Source organism: Ursus arctos, unplaced genomic scaffold (genome assembly GCF_023065955.2).
Source record: "Ursus arctos isolate Adak ecotype North America unplaced genomic scaffold, UrsArc2.0 scaffold_2, whole genome shotgun sequence".
In the NCBI taxonomy this organism is placed as follows: Eukaryota; Metazoa; Chordata; class Mammalia; order Carnivora; family Ursidae; genus Ursus; species Ursus arctos.
In genome coordinates, this window is record NW_026622874.1 from 65,145,419 (window position 1) to 65,163,195 (window position 17,777).

At 56.3% G+C, this 17,777-nt stretch overlaps 1 protein-coding gene across 1 annotated transcript in view; it reads right to left on the reverse strand.

Moving 5' to 3' along the window:
* Positions 1-564: 564 nt before the first annotated feature.
* Positions 565-17,777, reverse strand: part of IL6R (interleukin 6 receptor) — a 41,616-nt gene continuing 24,403 nt past the window's right edge. The window contains exons 7-10 of the mRNA XM_026485303.4: positions 12,628-12,674; positions 11,504-11,573; positions 8,218-8,311; positions 565-3,956 (exon numbers count right to left, since the gene is read on the reverse strand). Coding sequence (XP_026341088.1) covers positions 3,710-3,956; positions 8,218-8,311; positions 11,504-11,573; positions 12,628-12,674 — 458 coding nt within the window. The 3' untranslated portion in view covers positions 565-3,709. The remainder of the gene's footprint in view (positions 3,957-8,217; positions 8,312-11,503; positions 11,574-12,627; positions 12,675-17,777) is intronic.

Below are 17,777 nucleotides of genomic sequence, written 5' to 3' on the forward strand. Positions count from 1 at the left end.
CGCGGGCCTCTGCCTTCCAGCCTGACTTACATAACCTCTAGGCTCCCCAGCCTGGAGCCCTTGCACAACTACTCTTGTCCACAGGCAGCCACGTGGTGGCTCTCCTCTGTTTGGAAGATGTGGAGTGGCTGTGACCCAAGGTTTTCCTGCCAAAGGCCCTTTTCAAGAGGGGACAGATGGAGGCTGATCAAGAAGGCAGGGTCGCCTTTGTTCACGCCCCTGTTCAACAAACAGCCCCTGAAGAATAGCTGCCCAGCCTCTTCCTTCCCCACACGCCCATCCCCTGGCCGTGATGCGAAACGTGGCAGAAGCACCCACGCCCTTCCAGAAACCCCAGGACTCGTTTTGGGAAACATTTTCACGATTGAAGTCTTTCGAGAAATTGCTATTGTTTCTGGAACCTACCTCTTTCTAGAGATAACTCCACCGTGCACTGGAGGAGGCCCACCCCAAATGGTCCTGCTTAGTTTTAAGCCCATGCTTCTCCAACCTTTCCTCTTTAATTGGGCAAGTCTTTCCTCTAAACAGCCCAGGTGCCCAAAGCATAATTATGTCTCAAGCATATTTTTAGAAATGATTTATTTCAAACATTTACAATTTTCACTTTGAATGGAAAATAGCTGATAAAAAGAAAAATATTGAAGAACATTATACTGACCCTTTGCCCCATATACAGACATCAGCCTTTGCTTTCAGGTAATTAGGTAAAAAATAAAAACAAAAATTAAACTATTATTTTCTCAAAAAAAAACCAGAGTAAAGTTGAGGTATTGTATTTAACAGATGTGTGACCCCCATCCAAATACGGTTTCTCTGCGAATTCACAGCTTTGGTACGTGCTGTTCCGACCCCCTTTCCACAGAAGACCTTCAACTGAGCACATGTTCATAAAACCAACAGCGTTCGTTCTTTAATAATCAGTAAGGTTGTCATGGAAACCCCCTGGCTCTGCCAGCAGGCCACACGGAGGATGCAATGCTGGAAGGACTGCAGGGGACACGCAGGGGCGTCCGGCACAGACACTGAACCAACCGGCCTGCCTCCCAACAGCAGCGCCGCTGCCGACCGCCGCATGGGAAAGCTGGCGTGACCTCTGAAGGGCCACCTGTTGCCCCTGCTTCTCCAGATGAAGGCCCGTCTCTCACCACCTCCACTTGGAACTCGACAACAGACGCCTCCCAAGTGGGTCAACCTTCAGTACCTTTGATGAGGCAAGACGCTTCTGAACACTGTGCAGGAAACCCACAAACCATGACCACGCCCAGCCTGCCCCACGAGGCTCTGCTCACCGCCAGGTGGGCTCCCAACACCTCAGCATGACGTCCCGCCCCTGGGAGAGCAGGGAGGTGGTAGAGGTTCTAAGCCCAGAGCCTGGCAAACAGGCCTCAAGGTCCAGATCTTGTCAGAGCAAAGAGCTCTCAGGGTCACCAAAGGCTTCATAGGTCCGTTCAATGCTACCCCCTTGACATTTCAGAAAAATTTTCATTAATGCTACAAGAATTACTGACCACATTAATTCAGACCTTGAACCAGCGTATTTTCAACTTTTCCCACCCAGCAAGATGAGTTGTCGTTTCACGTCTGGCTGTGCGACAGGTCAGGTGAGTCACATCACTGTTGAGAACAGGCAGCAGATGTCCTGCCGGACGCAGGGGCGGTGGCCGTGGGTAGAAGCGCGCTCACTGCCCGTGGATCCGAGCACGAAGCTTAGGGGTGAACCTGGGCACGCGGAGCACAGCCTACGACCCAGGGAAAAACACTCTTCCTTCATTTTCAGTAGCTTATAAAGAAATAAAGGGAAAAAACCCTCTCCGATACAAAAAAAAAAGGCAGTTTCATGACAATAATAACGAAAGCAGTAACAGTTTGGAGATCAAAGGCGGCGGGCTCTCAGCACAGGCGCTATCTGCCATTCCATCTTCCGCCAGCGCGGCTCCGCCTGGTTCTGGCAGCACCCGGGGTAAAGCCTAACGTCGCCAAGAGGTAAAGACCTTGCCAGGCACATTCTCGTTTTCGTATTTCCTCTTAACAGCATTTCTGCTGTTCTCAAAGAAACTTTAGAGACAAACAACCAAAAACACCTGCCTAACTTTTGTCAGCTGAAGGCCAGTTTGCCTGAAGCAGCAACAGGGTCTGAAACTCACCGACTCGCTGCCACGGCCGCGGTCTGAACCTGGCGAACCGTAGACAAAACTCTGTCATCGTCTTCCTCCCGCCACCTGTCTGGTGATGCTGGCTGTTTTTCTAAAAAGGCAGGCTGCTAGAAAAGCCTGTGGTCTGGTGAATGTTCAGCAGTGGTTACGAGGCTGCTGGGAATCACAGCTCCATTCTGGGCACCCCTGCCGCACGAGGGCCCTGGTCGGGTAACCACACGCATCCCTGAGTGGTCCGAGCCGGGACTCGACGGCAGCGTGCCAGCGTGGCACGGCCACGGCTAGACGTTCGGTTGGTGCTCTGACCCTCACTGAGCGGAGTCAGATCAAGCAACTAAGAAAGAAACCCCAAGTAGGGGACTTTGTAAGGAGCCCCCTCCCGTAACCAGGGGCTCAGGGCAGGGGCTGGACACCCTCTCCCCCGCGGCTGCCTGGAGAGGAACAGCTGCTTCCCCCCACGTTAAAGGAGACACAGACTATGTTCTCACTTTTTCAGACAAAAACAAGATGCAGAATGAAACCAGACTCTGCTCTAAGAGGAAAACTCTTTTCTCCTCCTTTTTCACTTGACTCAGTTTTGTGCTAAACAAGGTTATTGTGCTTTTCCCCTAAGTTATTCACATACTGACACTCAGCGAGCACTGGCTCTCCCACCGTCTAAGATAAAGCAGTTTTGTTTTTTTAAAAACGAGTTAAAATACATTCTTGCCAGGTTCTTTTTGTCTTTTCACATAAACGTTATCTTCCCTTGTTTCTCAGGCTCAGCTGAAAACAAAGCAGAGGAAGCTGGGGTACAGCCCCTGCCCTCCCCCACCCAAAAGCCCCCTGCCGCCAGTCCTCCTCTCGGGGCAGCAAGGGAGGATGGGGAAGCCGGGTCCCCTGGGGAGGGCACACTGGGGAGGGCATGGAGGCCTGTCCCCACGACCTTCCTTCCTCCGCTTCTCCCCTCTTGAAGTCCTGGGATCCAAAGAGGGAAGCGGAGCCAGTGCACCTGCCCCTGGATTCACCAAGTGCCCAGGATCTCTGTTCACATTTAGAGAATACTAACGAGGAACTAATTACGAATCCATTTCAAACCACCAAGCCCTGGGCTACTGTGCGGCTCCGCCGTGCCGTCTGCAGGTGCGGGGGAGGCTGGCAGGTGCTTCTCCCATCCTCAGGCCTGGAAAGACTGAAGTGTGAAGGCACGTGGGATCCACGAACGGAGGCTGGAAGGCAGAGCTGCACAGCAGGCCAGGAGGTGCCCGGGGCGTCTCGGCTGGAAATCTGTCCACCTGCTGCAGGCTGCCGTGCACGCGTGTCGGGTGTGTGCGTGGCCAGCACGAGGGTGACCTGCTTCCTCCCGGGGTTCCGAGTGGACTCTGACCCCTTGAGGCACTTGGGAAGGGTGGTCCCGAGACCTAACCACCCCCTCCTTCTGGACAGAGCAGCAGCCCCGTGTCGGGAAGTGACGCACCTCCCCGGAGGCCCCGGCACCTGAGATGAGTGAGTCTGTGCTTCGTCATTCGTGTGGCCCGGCGCGCCTGGCACCCGCCCGCCGAGCGCCGCCCAGCCTGCTATCTGGGGAAGAAGTAGTCTCTGTTGCTGATGTCGTAAGGGCTCTGTGGGCCCCTGGCATCCGGCCGGCTGGGCCTCGAGGTGCTGTCAGACCCAAGGCTGCTGGGGGACACTGGCGGGGAGATGAGGGGCACCAGCCCCGGGGTGGGCTTGGGTCTCTCGGGCACCAGCTGTCCCAGCGAGTATGGCGGGTGCACGCTCGCCTTGCCTTCCTTCAGTGCATGCAGCTTCCACGTCCTCCTGAACCTTCACAGGGACAAAGACAAACCACACGGGTGCTTAGTTCCCCGTGATGAGCCCGCGTGAACAACGGCACTCGGCTCAGAACACGGAAAACCATTCATTCCGTCACCAGGAGTGATGCAACACTCTGAACACCCGGGGGTCTCAGAAACACTCCGAGGGACAGGCAGGTATTGCTGGTCCCCCTGACGAACGGGGACACTGAGGCATACGTGGCCGTGAGTGTCCCTTTACAGCACCAGGGACTTAATTGGCCCTGTTCCAGAGGCTGCCCACACGTACCCATCGTTGGTCCCAAATCCATTTACTCTAAAAAAAAAAAAAAAAAAAAAAAAAAGGATATTCTTTCCGTGCAGAAGGAAAACGGGCCTCTCGCCTCTGGGTCAGGTGAGGGCGGGCAGGGGGCCGATGACTTGCAGCTGCCACTCAGCAGGAAAGGGCCGCCACACTCCCTCCACAGCCCTGCACCTCCTCCTGCTTCCAGTGCCCCTGCAGCTCGACGGGTCCTCACAGACCCCGCCGCAGGCGCCCTGCGGGCACAAGTGCCCCATCAGCAGGAGCGGAGATGCTCAACAGGAAAGAGATGACATCTCTGACCACAGCGTCCTCGCACCGCTCCGCGCTGGGCCCACAGCCAGGCTCAGGAACCCAGAGAGTCACGCGGCAGACCAGAGGACGATGAGCGGTGACATCTCCAGAGACGCGGCACCCCCCTTCCTGAGGGCCCCCCGGGCCACACCGGAGCAGCCGCCACCCCACCACCCCGGCCCTGCTCTGCACGTCACCCACCGACCCCAACGTGGGGCAACGCGCCTCCCTCGGTCCCGCCTCACGGCAGCTGCTCCCCAAAGGGCTTGGAGGGAGGAGGAAAGGTCAAAAACAAGGTCTAGGAGTTTTCCTTGGGTTTCTTTTTATATCAACAGGCTATTCCTGTCCTGGTGACGATAAATCATTGATAGTTGGCTCCAATCTGCCACCGGCTTCTCGCCTGGGCTCCACATGGAACAAACAGTGGGCGGAGTGTGACCGCGGCTCCCCACAGCGCCTGGCCCCCGGTGCAGTCACCCTCCCTCAGGACGCTCTGGGTGTCAAAGCATTCAGGCCCCCGACCCCGGATGCCGCCTCTGGGAACACACCCGAAGGGAACTGCAGGGCTGTGGGAGGGCTGTGGGAGGGCTGTGGGGAGAGCTTTACGCACGGCGCCGCCGTGAGAGCAAAACCAGCCAGACACCCCGCGACAGCCGTCACCCGCCTGCAGCTGAGGTACGTGAGCTTGACAGAGCAGCGAAGGAAAGCGGGGCTCGCTTATGTCAGAACTGACGCTAAACGTCCGAGTCCAGACTCGGCCGTCGGTGCAGAGCCGTCGCGGCCACAGGAGCACAAGAGCCCGGGCCGAGGACGGAGCCTCGGAAACCCCCCAGACATGAGCACCTCGGTCTGGATGCGGGCCGCAAGGGTGCGCTCACTGTGCACACACTCGGGGAGCTGCGCGCGCAGGACATGAGTTTCCTGTGTGTTTGCTGGGTTTTGACCACATCTATGTTTTAAAAATTAACAGTGGCCGTCTTCGGATAATGCATGACTTTTTCTTCTTTCTCGTTGTCACTATGTGGCAGATAAGCACATACCACAATTTCTTTTAGAGTCTCTATCGACATGAGTTAACCTACACAGAAGCAGTATCTGACCTTTTTCCAAAGCAGGTAACTGGACGGGTCACTGAGAAACATGAGCTTTTCTTCCTTGGATGTACGTGGAGGGAATGAGACACTTTCTAAAAACACTGAGGTCGATGGCCTCTGGGAACAGCAGGCTGGGGGGCCACAGTGGCGCTGCTCTGGCCTGAGCGGGGTCCGGGCGGCCAGGGGCTAGAGAGGGTGGGGCCGCGCTGCCGGGCTCACACAGCTCAGCCGCTGGCTTCTGTCCGCCCTCCGCATCTGGGCTTCGCGACGTTTACTTAAAGAAAAGGTTCTGCAGCTCGAACGATATTTTAAAAACATTTACAACGACTGGCAGTCTTTTAAACAAGTGACACGGAGAAACCAAGTCCTGGTAAGAAGTGACATGGGGAACACCCACGGACACAGCCACTCCCGTGGCCGACCACCAGGAGCACCCCGTGTTTAGTAGTGGTTTTAAACTAGTGGAATGAGACACATAGTGGATTCGCAAGGATTTTAGCCGGCACACCTACAGGAGTCCTCACTAAAGGGCTAGTCCATTCCAGGTCCATCTGCTAGAAGATGCCGCACCGTCTTCAATGGCACATTCAAATGTTTTTTAATTGTCACTAATAATGGTGGAAAAATATTTAGGAGATACTATGCTTCGCTTGAGACGCAAAGTAAACGTCTTACACACAGCAACACGGTGTCACGGGCTGGCGGGATGTACGTCAGCCGGCCCCTCGCACTCCACCTGTTCCAACGGGGCTCTTCCAAATTCCCAGCTTCCCCAGACCTATACACCTCTCGACATGCGGGCTTTGTGGAGGGGAGCAACAACGGGCCGGCTCCCAAACACGCGCCCAGCGCGAGAGAAGAGGGAAGCTCACCAGGCCAGGAAGCAGCGCTGCTACCGCGCGGCCCCGCGCCTCCAGGGCTGGCTGGGCAGCAAGCAGGTGCGGCCACGCACCACCCCACGGCCGAGCCCGCGAGGCTGGTGACGAACCGGGCGGTCAGTTCCCACCTAACGCCTGTCCGTCAGTGGCTCGCAGCACACCAACATGGCGCGGCTTGTTAACGAAGCCCTGGGGCCCACCTCTCAGCCGACGGCAGGCTGGCCTGGTGGGCAGGGACTCTCGGGACACGGGTTCTAGTCCTGGCTCTGCTAGTAACGAGCTGGCGTCCTTGGGCAAGTCATCTCCTCTCTCAAAACCGCTTCCTTCTTTGCAACATGGAAGAATTGACTAACGGGGCCCCTAAGGCCCTATCCAAAGAGTGCGAGCTTTGGGCTGGAGTCGGCTTTCTCTGCACCAGCTGCCACTACCCCGACCCTTCCAGCTCCCGTCTCCTCATCTGCCAAGTGGAAACCCCAACAGGGACTCTGCAGGGTCTGTGGTGGGTCCCTCAGGGGGCAGGAGGACCACTGCCCACCGGCACGGCCCCTCTCCAGTCCAGACAAGGCAGTGAGCTCGCAGCCCCTTCAGAGCAACCTCCACACACTCGGAGCCTCGCCTCCTGCACGCCGTTCGAGCAGCGTGCTCACCTCTTCCCTGGGAAATCGGAGTGGACAGAACCCTGAACGCAGTTTGGGATGTCACCTCGCTGATCTTCCAACCCAGGCTACCCTGGTGGCAAAGCTGCTTCAGAGGCTCTGTGGGGATCCCATGAGTGAGGAAATCTCTCTTCCCCTTCCTCCCCAGACACCCCGAAACCGCCCCTCATAATCACCAGCGAGCACCCCCAGAAAGCCCCGCACAGGGCGAGGAAGGAGGGACAGACTGAGGTTCCTCCTGCGCTTTACTCGTCGCCGTGGGCTGCCGTCCGCGCCAGGGCCCGGCCTAAGCCCTTTCAGGTCTCCGGCAGGTGCGGGACTGCAAGGTCCTGCACCGCAGTCATGAACACCGGCCCCTGTAGCAGGAGTACTGCTGGCTGATTTCTCTGCAAGCTTGGGAGCAGTGACAAAACCAACGGCCAATTGGAGAGAGAGATGGAGCAATGCGGGCCCGGCGCCCGCCACCCGGAGCTGGCGGACACTCCACGACCGAGCACTGAAAGCTGACCCTCCGGGTCTGCTTGTTCTGAGATATTCCCAAGGGGGTCTGGCCAGGCACCCGGACCTGCCTGTTCACAGACTTCCATGGCGTCTCTCACGTGGCACTACCACCACAGCGGTGTGCGGCTCCTGGAGGGCCGGCCAGGTCGCATTGCACGCCCGCCGCCTCAGCTTCTACCAAGCAGGCTTCCTGGTCCCTCCGCGTCTACGCAACTTTCCAACAGCCGGATTCCACAGGGACCATCAGGGCCTCACCCGCATCCCACCTACACGCTGACACTGATCCGACCTGTGTACCAAACATGTCCGCCTGACCTTTCACAGGCACCTCAGACTCCATGGTCCCAAAGGAGAATCAGCGTCACACTCGGTTGTTCCCCCCGAGTCTCCGCGAGAGTGACAACACCGCCATCCACCCATCTGCCAAGGACAGAGACTCGAGGGTCACCCTGGACATCCACGCTCTTTCCTTCCCGTCCATGTGTCATCCTCTCATATACCCCACATCAGCCAGAGCAGGGGAGGAGGCCACCCCAGCCCTGCTCACCTCAGGACGATGCCGACACACAGGAGCGTCCCGAAGGCCAGGCTTCCTCCGGCCACCAGGAAGGTGGGCAGTGGCACTGGAGAAGAGTCTTGCACTAGGAGAAAGAAGACAAGGAGAACAGTGCGGGAGGAGGGAAAGAAACCAGTCAGCTGGTACCGTCCAAAGGCCCAAGGGAAGCTCAGCCTAGAAGAGGAAATGGCTCTGCGAACCAACAGGCCACGTGACGAGCTGTCCAGCATTCCGGCCAAAGCCAACCCTGGAAGACTGGCCCCCCGCACAATCTGACTCCAGGATTCCACCACTTGGAGCTTGGAGGTGCAAGACAGGCACCTCCAGCTCACAGCCTCCGAGCTCCTGTGGCGCCGTGGATGCCCACTCAGTCAGCGTGGCCTTTCTAGTGGCATTCACCCGTCCCCACGAGGCACAGGGGGTGCAAGACACCAAAGGCTCTGGGGACCCCATCGATGGCAGCTCCACTGAGGACGACGTAAGGAGCTCAGACAGGTTAAATCAATGTTTCTCCACTGGGATGTCATGTCTTATCTGTCCCTCCGCTTGGTCCTCAGGCCCCACGCTCCCGGTCCTCCCAGCGCTCTCCACACCCACGGCTTCTTCCCGCCAGAAGGCTCTCCGCACCTGTGCCGTGCAGCCTGACGTGTTCTTCGGGTCTCACAAGCGGCGATGTCACTTCCTCGGAGCAGCGACCCCCACTGCAAGTGCCCCTCGGCGCACCCCTCCCGTTACTGCTCCACCGAGCTCCCTGAGCACGGGGACCCCGTGTCTTTTCCACTGTCAGGCTCCCAGCTGCTCGCGCTTCACCAAACGGACCGAAGCAGCACGAGCAGCCACGTCCGTCCACGGGAAGGTCCCGCGCACAGCGGCCAGACGGAGGCCCCGGAGGAACACGGAGCTCACCCCAGCGAAGCTGTCGCGCTCCCCTGGCTCCCGTGCTGGTCGTGCCGACACCTGCAGGCTCATGGGCTCAGGACTCCTGCTCTTCTGCCCACGTGGCACCCACTGCAGATGATGGGGCCGCCTGACAACCGTCACTTCCAGTGCCCACAGGACGCAGCTCCGCGGGAAGTCCTCCCTGGGCTGGCGGCAAGGACGGGCCTCTCTGAGCAGGACCTGCCTCTCTTGGCAGAGATGGCCGTTTAACGGAGGCAGTGAGACTGGCTTCCTCTTGGACTAACACTTCACCATCCTTGCTATTTGTTCCTTCCTTCCACAAATATCTACTGGCTCTTTACCACGTGTCAGGATTTGGTCTAATGTCCTAAGCCTCGGGGATACAGGACGACAGAAAAGCTCCTGCCTTCCTGGATCTTACATGCTTGCTTTTCTTTTCTTTTCTTTTTTTTTTTTAAAGTAGGCTCCATGTGCAGCATGGTACCCAATGCAGGGCCTGAACTCAAACCCTGAAATCAAGACCTGAGCAATGATGAAAATCAGAGGAAGAACAGAGAGTGACAGTGGGGGAGCTCCATCAGACGGGGTGGCTGGGACAGGCCTCCCTGACAAGGGGGCATCTGAGCAGAGACCTGGATATCTAAAGAAGCTGGCCAAGTGGAGGCTGGAGGAAGAGCATGCAGGCAGGGCAAGCAGTATGTGCAAAGGCCCTGAGGTAGGGCATGTGCTGAAGAGCAAGGAGGACAGAGTGAGTGACAGAGAACAGAGGAGGCGAGGTCTAAGGATGGGGGCCTGACCCCACAGAGACCAGAGCTTGGATGAGTGATTTCAGAGTCACTCTGACTGCTGGTCAGAAAAGAGTCTGTTGGGGTGGGGGTGGGGGTGCCTGGGCGGCTCAGTCATTATGCGTCTGCCTTTGGCTCAGGGTGTGATCCCAGGGTCCTGGGATCGAGCCCCACATCGGGCTCCCTCCTGGGAGCCCGCCTCTTCCTCTCCCACTCCCCCTGCCTGTGTTCCCTCTCGCTGGCTCTCTCTCTCTCTGTCAAATGAATAAATAAATAAAATCTTTAAAAAAAAAAAAGAATCTGTTGGCGGTTAACAGTGAAAGCCAGGAGACCAGCAGGCCGCTAAGTCCCGCAGGGGAGAGGCCGTGGCGGCAGGCCCCGGTGCTAGCGGGGGAGGTGGTGAGAAGTGGCAGCTCCCAGGAGTGTCTCCAGGTACAACAGGGCCCGCTAAGGGACTGGACATGGGTGGGGGTAGAAGAGGAAGTGTGCCTGGCCTCCCCGGCTTGAGCAACCCAGCGAACGTGGTGTCAGTTACCGAGATGAGGAAGAGGGAGAAGAACAGATTTGGGCTGGCAAGGAGAGATGGTATCGAGGGTCTGTTTCAGACCCAAGTCCGAGATTTCTAGTGAGTATCATACCAAGTGGACAGGTCCACCAGGCCGTTGGAGAGTTGTCTGGGTTGTCAGACGAGGGGCTTGAATTTGGGAGTCATCCGCCCACAGACGGCCTTTTACAGAGATGGGGCTGGATGAGCTCGTCCCACAAGGGCCCCTCCCCCACAGCAGCCCTGGAGCAGTGCCCTAGCCCCCCCACCCCCACTCAAGGCCAGCGAACCTTCTATGATTCCCCCAACGGGACATGCCCTCTGGTATCTCTAAACTGCCCTTTGCTTTATCTCCGCCTCTGTTTTGGCCTGTCTCCCAGGCTGCCCTGTTCCCCTTACACTGTCCTCTTTGTCTGAGCCTGACCAGGCACAGCAGACCCCTGGAGGGCAGGGGGGAGGGGTTCCCTCCCTCGGAGTCCCCAGCTGTGCAGACCTCAGCCCCAGGCAGTTAGCAGGGTTGCCACCGGGATGGCGCAGCCCGGGCAGCCTGCATGGGGGCGGAGGCCAGCCTCCAAACGCCAAGAGCCGTCAGACAGCACTGCTCCAGGGCTGAGGCTCCGGAGTCTGACCCTCGGAGTCCCACACACGTGGCAGACCCGTGACTCTTCTTGGTGCAAATGTTGGTAAGGTCCCCGGTCTCGCAGGTCATAGGGAAGCAGAAGCAGGGTCAAGGGCGCCCAAAGTAAAGGTTTCCCTCTACATGGCTTCCACGTCAGACTCCAGGGACGTTGTCTGTGGCACGTGTACTTGTACTCTGGGCCAACTGAGGCACCCTTCACTGGTCTGCGCCACTCCACTTACAGTTCCCTCACCGTAGTCGAGCGAACAATGTCAGACTTGAACATACAAAGTAGTAAAAGACCATCTCTGCCATTGCTCACTTACTTCTGCAGACTGGCCTCTGGCAACGTTTCCAAGAAAGAAAGGACTTTCTGCAGAGAAGCGTTTCATGCCCCTTAGACCACCAGAAAAAATACCCAGTCCTTACCTGGGAGGCTGGTTGCATTTGCAGAACTTTTAGAGAGACTACTTTCATCGTCCTCATTAGTAGTCAGCGCCTAAAAGAGAGAGTCCCCGTCAGCCGGTTTCTGCAGATCCCACCAGCATTCGGGCCCCAGCAAAAGCACCCCCTCCAAGACCACCCTTCCTCTGTCTCAGGGACCGCTCGGTCCTCACCTGTCACACTCAACACCTGCACTGGTTGTATCTATACTTGCCCACTCAGGGTGGGACTTCTTCCCGCCTGCCTCTCCGCCAACAGCTGGGGGCACAGACCTTCCCCAGAGGAGAGACTCGACAGATGGGCCCCATGCCAGGGCATACGTGACACCGTCTCCTGGGAAAACCGCAGACTAGGATCCTGGACCCACACTCACAAGCTCTGCGACCGTGGACAGACTTTGTAACCCCTGTGGGTGTCACTTGCCTCCCTCCCAGGCACAGCCATCCTGGCTCTGAACCTCGTTAACATCAGGAGGGAACGAGACTTCAGGTGCAAGCCCGGAGCAGAGCACAGCTGGGCCGGCCCTCAGCCAGTGTCCGTCCCTGCACCCTGGCCCGGCGGGAGCCATCTGGCCGCACAGCACAGGCCTCCCCCGGGAGCCACTTCCGCTAGTGTCCGGACAGCCCTGCGTCACATACGGGTGAAGAGCAAGGCGCCTCCCAGCTTAGCGGGTCCTTAGGGACTGAGAACCACGGGAGGACATGCAGTTGGGTGGGAAACTGGATTACCCAAAGATCTGTTAAGCAGCTTCGGGGGTAATCCTCTTTCCAGAAAATTATGACACCAGGAGCCCACAGAGGAAGAGCTCGGATGAACCGAATCTGGGTCACAAGCAAGGCCGTCAGTGGTGTCCACGAGTTCGGAGGTGAGACAGCAGCCACGAGACACAGGGTCAGGTCAGCGCTGCTCCACACGCCATGACGGCCACAACAGATCTGGGACAACGGAACTGCTCTAAGCCCGACTAACAGAGGCTTGGAGATGACAGTAACGCCCACGGCCGCATTTCCAGTCAGTGCCAGAGCTGGGATTTGAACAGTGTGGTGCTGGCCCCCAATCCCCATCCCCAGGAGCCGCTGCCCTGACCCCTTAGGAGAACATGCACTCACCTGCGTGGAGGGGGACACCTCGCTCTCAGCTGGAGGGCTCCTGGATTCTGCGGGGGAAGACTCGTTAGTAACGATCCACGGGCCTCAGAGGCAGAGGGAGGTTCCCTGCCATGTTATCTGAGGGAGCTTCACATCAGAAATGACCAAGGAGTCAACCCCATGGGGCCAGTGGTCATAAATGAGGACGTGCCCATGTGCTGCAATAGTCCTTCAAAATAAGTTAGAAAAGGGGTGCCTGGGGGGCACAGCCGGTCGAGTGACCCACTCTTGGTTTTGGCTCAGGTCATGATCTCAAGGTCGTGAGATCGAGCCCCACAGAGGGCTCTACACTCAATGTGCCTCTCCCTCTACTCCCCCTCCCGCTCACATTCTCTCTCTCTCTAATAAATAAATAAATAAATAAAATATTTTGAATTAATAGATAAATACACAAATAAATAAATAAATTAGAAAAATGTTGAGGATATAATGTTGTATGAAAAATGGAAGATAAGGAAAGGCTCACGTGGTCTGATCCAAAGTCCCTAAAGAAACGTATTTATATCATCATTTATTAAGTATTGAATTATACACCGTAACATATATTCACACACGGGAGGAAAAAAACAGCAGAACACATCCCCAGATATAAGCATTATTAACATTTTAATGTTCTCCTACTCACCTTTTTGAAACAAAAAATATTTAAACAAGTTCTCATCTGCCTGGGTGGGTCTGGCAGGCTTGGCCCAGGAGGGGACGTGGTTTGGGCCCACACACGAGCCCCCCTTCCTGGGAGCAGTATTTCTGCAGAAGCCGCCACCGCCCCCCCCAGCAGCAGGAGGTCAAGCATCAAAGCAAGAGTTCGAATGCGAGGCCAGGCTCTGTGGCAAATGTGGGCCCCAGGGACTCGGAGCTGAGCTGTGACACGCAACGGTGGAATGCTCTGGACTTGAAAGTGTTTTCTTTTCAGTCCATCGTTTTTCCATCAGGAAGTTAAAAATACCACAGGAATGGTCTACACGACGACATGGAGCCTCCCTGAAGCAGGAGGAGAGTAGGGGACAGAGAAGGTGCTGCTGGTGCCGCTCAGGAGAGCAGCAGGCCCCGCCGTCCCCAGTAGAGGGGGGACACCACAGCACGTTCACCCCCCGTCCAGAGGAAACAGAGTCCCAGAGAGGGAAAGCAACTTGTCCAAGACCACACAGCAAGCCAGCCCCAAACCAGCCTCGGGTAACTGGGACGGACCCAGTCTGACTCCTTGGTGTTCCTCCCCAGCCGAGAACAGGCAGACCCACAGCAGGGGTGACTGAGGGGTGAGCAGAGGCCACGGGGCATGAACGAAAGCGAAAACCAGGAGTCGGGGGCAGCCCTACCCAGGGAATAGAGCTGACCCCAGACAGCCATTCGATCCAGGGCCTCCCACACTCAGCCATATTCAGCATCATCTGGTGCCTTTGGGGCCCCACCCTTGACCTACGGCCTCAGAATCTTGAGGATGGGACCCAGACACCAGGGGGTTTTAAAGGCTCCCCAAATCCAGAGAGATGTTTCAGTTAGAAGGGGAGACCCATCTAGTTTCTACCCTCAGCTCCGATCCCCAAAATGGCATGTGGTCCAGAGAAGGACGTTTAACTGCTGATGGCTTAGATTTCCGGGTATAAAGTAGAAATTTTATCTCAACCCAGAATGAACACAATTTTCTAATGCATAATACAATTAAGTCTTACATAACAAGACTTTTTAAAAACTGCCTAGATGACCATGGGGACCCCTGATTCTGACCATCTCGTCCCAGGGATGGAAGGTAAAGCATTGTTATGAATCACCATCATTTCATTTCACAGACGAAGAAACCAGGGCTCGAGGGACGTTAGGTGACTGCTTCTAGGAAAGCATCACTGAACCGCTGGCACCAGCCTTTGCAGGCGCTCTACACGCCAGACCAGGGGCTCCGTTCCACTTCACGCTCCCCTGGTGCCCGAGAGGCGGGCACTGCGATCTCCGTTTTACAAAGACGCCGAGGCCCAGAAAGGGGGCGTGTACTTCTGTTTAGGCAAAAGTATCTCATTTTCCTTCCTAAAGCCTCCCTTCAGCGGGCACGTTGAGCGAAGGAGGGGAAGGAACGACAGCCACGGTCCCTGTGTGCCTGCAAGTGACCGGTGGCAACAAAACCACACCAACTGTAACAATCTCTAGCATTTATTGAGCGCCTACTGTGTGCCAATCTCCCCACCTCACCTGGATCAATCTGTTTGGTCTCCACAACAATACTCTGAGACAGTACCGTGATTTCCCCCATTTTGCAGATGGGGAAACTGAGGCACGGGGCAGTTAAAGAGCTTGCCCAAAGTTTTGTAAGAAGTAAGTGACAAGTCTTTCTGGTTGTAAGAATAAACATTTTTTTTTTTAAAGATTGACTTATTTATTGGAGAGAGAAAGAGGGAGAGCACAAGCAGGGGGAGGGACCCAGGGAGAGACAGAATCTCCAGCAGAGCCCTCTCATCTCCTGACCCTGAGATCACCACCTGAGCCGAGATCAAGAGTCGGAGGCTTATCTGACCGATCCACCCAGGTGCCCCTGGGCTTTGTTTTCCCTTCATTTTTAAAACCATCTCTAGATTGAGCATTCCTCAAATTCAGAGACTGATAGTATCTTACCCGTCTTTGTGAACCTAGAACTTCACACATCTTTCTGAAAAACTGTGTAGTTAGTGAAATTTCGATTATGGAAAAGCACTTAGGAAAGACTGTTAGAAACATTAACTGGTTGCTGCGGTGTTCTCCTTGTACGAATATTTCCAAGATGAGAGGAGGTACTTTCATATTCATAGCAAAATGAATGAATGATGAGATTAATAGACCACATGTGAGGGGTTTTTTTCCCCACATGAGTTTTTAAAACAAGAAACTCATTTCCATTAACTTAAGGATTGGTCTGAGTTCACCTGCTTGGGGTTTAGGATACAGAAATCCAACATAAAAGATGGCAGAGGCCTTCATGACAGATAAACGATCTTGGTCAAGACACTGACCCTCTCCTGGACACTGTTTCTTCATTTCCGAGCAGGGCGGCTGGCTTCCTCCTAGACACACCGATGCCGAAAGGAGCACCAGCCCGTCACACGATATTGGCTTCAACACTGACCTGACTCTGCATCAGGAACAAAGAACGTGACAGGCCCTGGGGATGTGCCGTCCAGCACGATGGCCATAACTGGCAGGATAGTGTATCTGAAAGCTGCCAGGAGAGTGGGCCTTAAAAGTGGGCCTCCTAACTATGCGTGCTAGCGAATGCTAGCAGATGCTGACGGATGCTAGCGGATGCCAGGCGGACCTAATGTGGTCAACATTCAGCAACATAAATATCAAATCATTAAGGTGTATACCTGAAACTAGTATGTGACATGTCGATTACATCTCAATATAGATAAAAAACGGGGGGTGGGGGGCAGAGGACAGAAAACATTTTTTTCGGTTTGTAAATTGTATATTATGACCAATTAAGGGCAGGGCTGGGGGCAGGAGGACAGAGAGGAAGACAGGAATGAGCCAACAATAAAAAGCGGGAAAAAAAGAAAAGGAGGCCGAGGGTGATGGCAGAGAGGTGAGGTGACTCGGCGAGAGGGCCAAACCCCAGCAATGGAACAGGGAGGGGGGGCTTCCGGCACAGCCTCCCACTCTGGGCTCGCTCAGTACTTCACACCTGCAAACCACCCACCAGAAACTCAATCACTGTTTCTCCCTTCATGCAGAACACCAAAACCTCAGGGAGGAGCCGACAGCCTCCTGCGGAGTCAGACGTCCCGCTGGTCTGCAGGGAAGTCCGCCGCTCTCGGCCCACGGGGAAAACCAGCCAGAGGCCGCAGGACACCGCGCTGCTCAAGAGGCCCCTCCCTTCTTCATGAAGTCAGGCTCATGGTAAACGGCAATAGCTAAATTTTACTTAACTGTTTATGTCCTTACTTAGCAAAATTAAAAGTTGGCAACCTTGCACGCTCCCCGAAGACGGCGGAATCCCAGGGTCCAGGACCTGGCGAGCTGGAAAGAGAGGCACACTGGCAACTTTGGCGGGGCCGGGTGCGTGCGTGTACGTGTCCGGCCCGGCCAGGTGTGCGTGCATACGTGCGGCCAGGCCCAGTGCAGGCCTGGGGGAGGGCAGCAAGCGAGGGGCCAGGTGTGGGGAGAAGAGTGGTGCTGAGTGCAGCGAGCAGTCTCTCCAGAAACACATACCCAGGGGCTCTCTTTTTTCCTTTTTTTTTTAAGGTTTTATTTATTTGACAGCGACAGAGCACAAGCAGGGGGAGCAGCAGAGGGGGAGGGAGAAGCAGACTCCCCACTGAGCAGGGAGCCCGACGTGGGGCTCGATCCCAGGACCCCGAGATCATGACCTGAGCTGAAGGCAGACACTTCACCGTCTGAGCCACCCAGGCGTCCCTCCAGGGGCTCTTGAAGGGTCAGACTTTCCCTCGTGGGACAGAAGCGAGGGGCTGGACAGTCTGAGCTCAGGGCCCCCCAAGGACGCTCGGTGCTACTTATCTCCTGAGCGCAGGTGAGCTGCATGTGAGGGGGTCGAAGGGTTTGTGAGCAGCGAGACATAACCGCTCACTCTCGTGGGCTTCCCAGGACCCCGCCCTGCACTCTCTTTGCAGAGGGGCTCTGGGGGCCCCAGGCTCGCTCGAAGTCACCTTGTCAGAGCTGCGGGAGGAGAGGTCTGGAGAAGCCCTCCCACTGGTGAGTGGGGCTGACGGGCCACCTCCCACGCTGCGACCCCTCCTTCCAGCTGGAGGTCAGGGGCACAGTCTCCACGTGTCACTGCTGCAGACGCTGTCGGGGAGACAGCCTTCCTGGCTGGAGCGGCCCACCCTTGCCCCTCCAGCCTCGACCCCGCCCTCCAGCAGGCTTTCTAAGGAGCGGCCCACCCCTGCCCCTGCCCCGCCCAGTCTTGCGGCTCTCACGCCTATGCTCCAGGCTCACCCAAAGCCCCCTTTCCACCTGCCACACAGACAGCCTATAACCCCCGTCTCTACGGGACTCCTACATACCCTCCAGCACACGACTCAGAAACCTCCTCCATGAAGCTCTTCCTACTCTCTCTGGCCCCCCGGAGCTGTGTGCCCCCAGCCTGCCAACCCTACAGTCAGGGAACTGCCCCCCGCACATTCCACAAC